Source organism: Arachis duranensis, chromosome 4 (genome assembly GCF_000817695.3).
Source record: "Arachis duranensis cultivar V14167 chromosome 4, aradu.V14167.gnm2.J7QH, whole genome shotgun sequence".
NCBI lineage: Eukaryota > Viridiplantae > Streptophyta > Magnoliopsida > Fabales > Fabaceae > Arachis > Arachis duranensis.
In genome coordinates, this window is record NC_029775.3 from 55,933,537 (window position 1) to 55,940,172 (window position 6,636).

General features: G+C 43.1%; 1 protein-coding gene across 1 annotated transcript; it reads right to left on the bottom strand.

The window, feature by feature from the left end:
* Positions 1-1,780: 1,780 nt before the first annotated feature.
* On the bottom strand, positions 1,781-2,302 carry LOC107484405 (uncharacterized). Its single transcript, XM_016104992.1, has one exon. The coding sequence runs from the start codon at positions 2,300-2,302 to the stop codon at positions 1,781-1,783; it is 522 nt and encodes a 173-aa protein (XP_015960478.1).
* Between the last annotated feature and the right edge of the window lie 4,334 nt (positions 2,303-6,636).

The following is a 6,636-nucleotide window of genomic DNA, read 5'->3' on the forward strand; positions in this document are numbered from 1 at the left end:
ATTAAATTTCCTAAGCTAATATTCATAATCTACTTTTAAGAAAGCAACAAATCAAAAGGATATAAAGTGTTAGGGTGCCTCCTAACTAGAGCTTCTTTATTGTCACTAGCTTGACACTCCTCCATCTTTAGTTGAGCTTATAGCTCACTCTCTGCTCCTCTAAGGAGCCTTCCAAGTAGTGTTTGGCATCCTTGATTAGCTTTCTCCTCATGTGTTTGTTGATGTTGGTTGGTAGTTCCCCAATAGCCTTGAAGTTAGCTATGTCTGCAATCCAAGGGGCTACTTGGATCATCATCAACTGCTCATCAGGGAAGCTTTCATTTACTGCAACTTTATGCTTCTCTTCTTCTTCTTGTGGAATTCTTGAGAGGTGGTCAGCTATCCTATTCTCTGCTCTACTCCTGTCTTTAATCTCAATGTCAAACGCTTGGAGTAGCAGAATCCATCTTATTAATCTGGGCTTGGATTCTTATTTGGTAAGCAAGTATTTGAGTGCTGCATAATCAGTGAATACAATTACTTTAGAGCCAATAAGATATGATCTAAACTTGTCAAAAGCAAAGACTATGGCTAAAAGTTCTTTCTCTGTTGTGGTGTAGTTCCTTTTATTCTCATTAAGGACCTTGCTAGCATAGTAAATAACATGTACTAGCTTGTCTTTCCTCTGTCCTAGAACGGCACCAACAGCAAAATCAAATGCATCATACATTAATTCGAAGGGAAGATCCCAGCTAGGTGGTGCTATAATAGGTGCAGAGGAGAGTCTCTTCTTAAGCTCATCAAAGGCTACCATGCACTCTCTATCAAAAACAAAGGGAGTATTTAAGACAAGTAGGTTACTAAGAGGCTTTGCAATCTTTGAAAAATCTTTAATAAACCTCCTATAGAACCCAGCGTGTCCCAAAAAGCTTCTGATTGCCTCGACATTGCAAGGTGGAGGTAACTTCTCTATTACTTCCACCTTTGCCTTGTCCACTTCTATGCCATTTTTAGAAATCTTGTGACCAAGAACCACCCCCTCAGTTACCATAAAATGGCACTTCTCCCAGTTTAAAACCAAGTTGGTTTCTTGGCACCTCTTTAGCACTAGGGCAAGATGACATAGGCAATCAGAATACGAATTTCCAAACATGGAAAAGTCATCCATGAATACTTCTATGAACTTCTCAACCATGTCTAAAAATATGGAGAGCATGCACCTTTGGAATGTTGCAGGTGCATTACACAATCCAAAGGTCATCCTCCGGTAAGCGAAAACTCCTTAGGGACAAGTAAAAGAGGTTTTCTCCTGGTCCTTGGGGTCTACAACTATTTGGTTGTAGCCAGAGTAACCGTCCAGGAAGCAGTAGTATTCATGTTCTGCGAGTCTTTCAAGCATCTGGTCCATGAAGGGTAGGGGAAAATGGTCTTTCCGGGTAGCTTCATTGAGTTTCCGATAGTCAATGCACATGCGCCATCCGGTCACTGTCCTTATGGGTATCAGTTCGTTCTTTTCATTTGACACAAGAGTAATCCCTCCCTTCTTTGGGACTACTTACACCGGGCTTACCCAAGGGCTGTCTGAGATGGGGTAAATCACCCCAGCTTGCCATAACTTCAACACCTCCTTCTGGACCACTTCATTCATAGTTGGATTCAGCCTTCTTTGTTGTTGTCTTGAGGGCTTAGCACCCTCCTCAAGCAGGATCTTGTGCATGCACATTAAGGGGATGATCCCTTTTAATTCTGTAAGTGTCCAACCTATAGCATCCTTGTGTTGGATAAGTTCCTCTTCTTGCTCCTAACTCAAGCTTGAGTTGATGATCACTGGGTAGGTGCTGTTGCCACCCAGATACACATATTTTAAGCTTGGTGGTAAGGTCTTCAGCTCTAGTTTTGGTGCCTCTTCTCCATTGTCATCTTTGTGGTTTGTCATGATTGAACTTTCCAAGGCTCCTTGTGGTAGTTCTCCACGTGGTATTTGTTGCTCCAATTCCATAGTTCCTTCACATTGCTCTTCTTCCAAAACCCCTTGAACTATTTGTTCTATGGTGTCCACTTTGGGGTAACTCATTGCCTTGAAAACATTGAAGACCATCTTCTCTTCATGTAATCTCAAGACTAGTTCCCCTTTTTGCACATCAATGATGACTCTAGCAGTAGCTAGGAATGGCCTTCCTAGGATAATTGAAGTGTTAGCCTCTTCTTTCATATCCAGCACAACAAAGTCAGCCGGGAAAATGAATTCTCCCACTTTCACCAATAAATCTTTCACTACTCCATGTGGAAACTTGAATGTTCTGTTAGCCAGTTGGAGTGCCATTCTTGTTGGTTTTGCTTCCTCAATTCTCATCCTTCTCATCATGTTCAGGGACATGAGAATAATGCTAGCTCCCAAGTCGCATAAGGCCTTCTCAATATTGATATCCCATATGATGTAGGGGATTTGGAAATTCCATGGGTCTTTTATTTTCTAGGGGAGTTTCTTTTATATGATGGCACTACACTCCTCAGTTAGCACTACAGTCTCCTTTTCTCCCCAGTTTCTTTTTCTTGTCATGAGTTCCTTCAAGAACTTGGCGTAGAGGGGCATTTGCTCTAGTGCTTCAGCAAATGGTATATTGATTTGGAGCTTTTTGAAGATCTCCAAGAATCTGGAAAACTGGCCATCCTTCCCATCCTTCCTTAGCCTTTGTGGATATGGTGCCCTTGGCACATAAGGCTTTAAGATTGGCTTTGGTGAAGATGGGTTAGGGGTCTCTTCTTTATTCTTGTTTTCAGGTTTTTCTGCAGCTTCTTCTTTATGGTTCTCCTGGCTTGGGGTTGCCTCTTCTACCACCTTTCCACTCCTAAGTGTGATGGCTTTGCATTCCCCTCTTGGGTTGGCCATGGTGTCACTGGAAAATGTGTGTGTAGGCATTGAAATTTTCTTGGTTAAGATCCCCACTTGTGCTTCCAGCTTTGAGATTGTTGCACCTTGATTCTTCAGATTCGATCTGTATTCTTCTTGGTTGGCATCTATCTTCCTGTCACCTTGTGCTTGTCTCTCCAAAAGGGTGCAAATAACCCCTGTGAGCTGTGATGATAGCTGTGTTATTATAGCCTCTACTCTCTCAAAGTTACCTCTGATCTCGCATGGTTGTGAAGTTGAGGTTAATGTGTCTTGATGGTGGTGTGTTTCTGGGTGGAAGGGTATCATGGGTGAGGTGGATTGTGGTAGGGTCTATTGTTGTTTGATTGATGGTTGGGGTGGTGCTTGAGCTTGAACCACTGCAACTTGATTATTCTCCATCTTCTTTGTCAAGGTTTTTAGTTATGCTGAAATTGCCTTGTTTTGTGACAACAAGGCATCTACAGAGTTAAGTTCCAGCACCCCCTTCTTTTGGCCCCTTTCTAAAGCATAGAAGTAGTCATTCTCAGCTACAGTTTTAATGACATCTATGGCTTCCTCAATGGTCTTGTTCTTGTTGAGTGAACCCCCTGAAGAGTGGTCCACAGCCTTCTTTGATTCATAGGTTAGTCCTTCATAGAAAATGTGAAGCTGCACCCATTCATTAAACATTTCTGGTTGGCATTTTCCCATTAGATCCTTGAACCTCTCCCAAACCTCAGAGTGTTTCACCATCTAGCTGATGAAGGTTTGCACCTCAGCTCTTAGCCTGTTGATCCTCTGTGGAGGGTAAAATCTTGCTAGAAATTTATTCACAACATCTTCCCATGTGGTTAGGCTCTCCTTGGGGAATGCTTCTAGCCACTTTGATGCCTTGTCTCTAAGTAAGAAAGGGAACAAAAGTAGCTTGTAGGTGTCAGGGTGTACCTCATTGGACTTTACAGTATCACATATCCTCAAGAATGTGTTGAGATGTTGATTTGGATCTTCTTGGGCACTTCCTCCATATGAACAATTATTTTGGACTAGTGTGATGAGTTGAGGTTTCAACTCAAAATTGTTAGCATGAATTGTTGGCTTGAGGATGCTGCTGCCATAGTTTCCTGTATTTGGGTTGATGTAGGAGCCTAAGGCTCTCCTCTCTTGCCCAGCTTGATTGCCAGCACCTTCTCCAACATTGTCATGCACTTCGTCATCCATCGTGGTTGTTAAATCTTCTTCCACTGGCTCTTCTCCAACTATGCCTTGACTTCTAGCTTCCCTCCTTAATCTAAGGAAGGTCCTCTCAGGTTCACTATCAAAAGAGGATGAAGTTTCTCCCCTTCTACCTGTCATACATTCAACATATAGCAAGAAAAGGGCAAGTGAAAGAATCACCTCAGTTAAGATTAGTGGTTAGCTTGATTGATGTAATTAATCAAACAGTTAGAAAAGTGGAAGTATAAACAATGAATAGCTAAAACGATCCCAAAAAGAAGAGAAAGAAAAGCAGAGATTAGAAGGGAATTTAAAGATCACAAGAAAAAAGAAAAAGAAAAAGAACAAGGTAGATGAAAAAGCTTAATCTAGCTCTCCAATCAATTTAATCATTGTCAAATTCAAACCAATCCCCGGCAACGGTGCCATAAAACTTGATGAGTCTGGATTCACTCCCTCCCAATAAAATTGATGAATTTGCTCCTTGGCAAGTGCACTAAAATTATCGTCAAGTAACAACCCACAGTGGAGTGGGATCGTATCCACAGAGATTAGTAGATTTGAACAATTTTAATTAATTGGTGAATTAGTCAAGCCTAAATAGAATAAGTTGTGAATCCAGAATTATAAATGGCAGAAACATAAATGGCAAAAGAATAAAGGAAAGCAATAAGGTGCAGAAATAGAAATGGCAAGAATATAAAAGGGAGTGGGAATTTGCAAAATGTAAATGAAAGCTATAAAAGAATGGGAGAGATAAGAATGGGGAAATTCATTGAGATCAGGAGATATTGTCTCTTTGGATTAAATCCAGCTTATATGATCTTCAATCATGCAACTCATTGACCTCTTGGCAACCATGATTGATTGAGCCCCAATCCCTTGGTGACTCAATCTCTCAGATCTTGATCAATAGCCAATTCTTTGGTCTAATTGCTCATGAAGAGAGATATGCTTGGTCCCTGATTATACCACACATCCTTGTAGGTCCAGGTAGAGGGAGGATTATATGTCACCATATCCAAACACCAAAATCCAGATCCTACTCAAGTGTGAGAAGGGATTTCTAGCATGGTTTCATGTTTCCTTTTTCAAGGTTCCTATGAAACCCATTTTGCATTCAACATCTTTTCCAAGATGATTGAACACTAAGCATGAAGAACAAAATTCCTTCTAGCAAATCAAAGAGAAGATGAAGAGAAGAAGAAATTCACTGTCATTAATCCATCAAGTACAATAGAGCTCCCTCTCTCAATGAGAGGGAATTTAGCTACTCATAGCTCAGAAAGAAAGTACAATAGATGGAAGAGATGAAGTGTGAAAAGTGAAAAACTAAAACTCCATAATCCCCTACTGAGATAGTGATGAATAACCCCTTTTTCTACTACTTCCAGGGTATTTATACTACTCCTAGATCTAGAAATAAAGAAAAATACAAAAGTGAAAAGGAAAATTACAATTTGGCGGGAAAAGAAACTCAACAAACGTGATCTTCCAGCTGGCATGTGACTGGCGCTCCTCTGGCGTGTCACGCTCCCTTTGTTTCAATCTTGGCATGCCCCGCCTCACCATTCAAGTGGCATGCCTTCCTCCATCACATCCCTGGCGTGCCACGCCTTTCATACCAAGTGGCACGCCCAGGGCTCTTTAAAGTCCTCAAGTAGCTTGGCGTGCCACGCCTTCGAGCCAAAGTGGCACGCCCAGGCCTTTTCCCATATCTTCATGATTCTGGAAACTTGTACCAGCGTGGCACGCCCAGGATCTAGCGCGCCACACCCCTCTAAATGCTTTATCTTCTTGTTGGCGTGCCATGCCTCATCATCCAAGTGGTACTCCCAGTTCATTTGGCCCTTTATCTCCTTCTCTGGAAAACACTACCAGCGTGCCACGCCATGGGACTGGCATGCCACGCCCCTTCACTTGCCTTGGTTTCAAGAGTTGGCATGCCACACCTAGACATTCAAGTGGCACGCCAAAGTTGGATAATTGAGCTAGCGTGCCACGCCTTCGATACCCAAGTGGCACGCCCAGCGTTGTTTGGCCTCCTCAAGTGCTAGCGTGCCACGCCTGATCATGCAAGTGGCACGCCCAAGTGAGATATGTGAGCTGGTGTGCCACGCCTTCGACACCAAATGGCACGCCTAGCTTTGGTTTGGGTATTCTTTGTGTATTGGCATGCCACGCTTGGACATTCAAGTGGCACGCCTTAGTGGGACTCTTGAGCTGGCGTGCCACGCCTTCGACACCAAGTGGCATGCCCAGCTTTTGCTTTGCCTTCTTGTTCATTGGCGTGCCACACCTAGTTGCTCAAGTGGCACGTCCAGATCTCATTAGCCTTCAACCCCTTCTCTGGATTCTTATACCAGCGTGCCACGCCATGTTGCCCAAGTGGCACGCCCATTCAATTGTGGGTCTCTTAGGCTTGGCGTGCCACGCCTTGATCCTCAAGTGGCACGCCCAAGTAAATTCTGGAACTGGCGTGCCACGCCTTTGATACAAAGTGGCACGCCCTAGTGATGACTCTTCTAGGTAATGAATTGGCGTGCCACGCCCAGCTTCTGGCGTGCCAC

Bases quoted from the DNA above. Each gene is read 5' to 3' on its own strand.
- LOC107484405 (XM_016104992.1), bottom strand. From the start codon at position 2,302: ATGGCACTCCAACTGGCTAACAGAACATTCAAGTTTCCACATGGAGTA.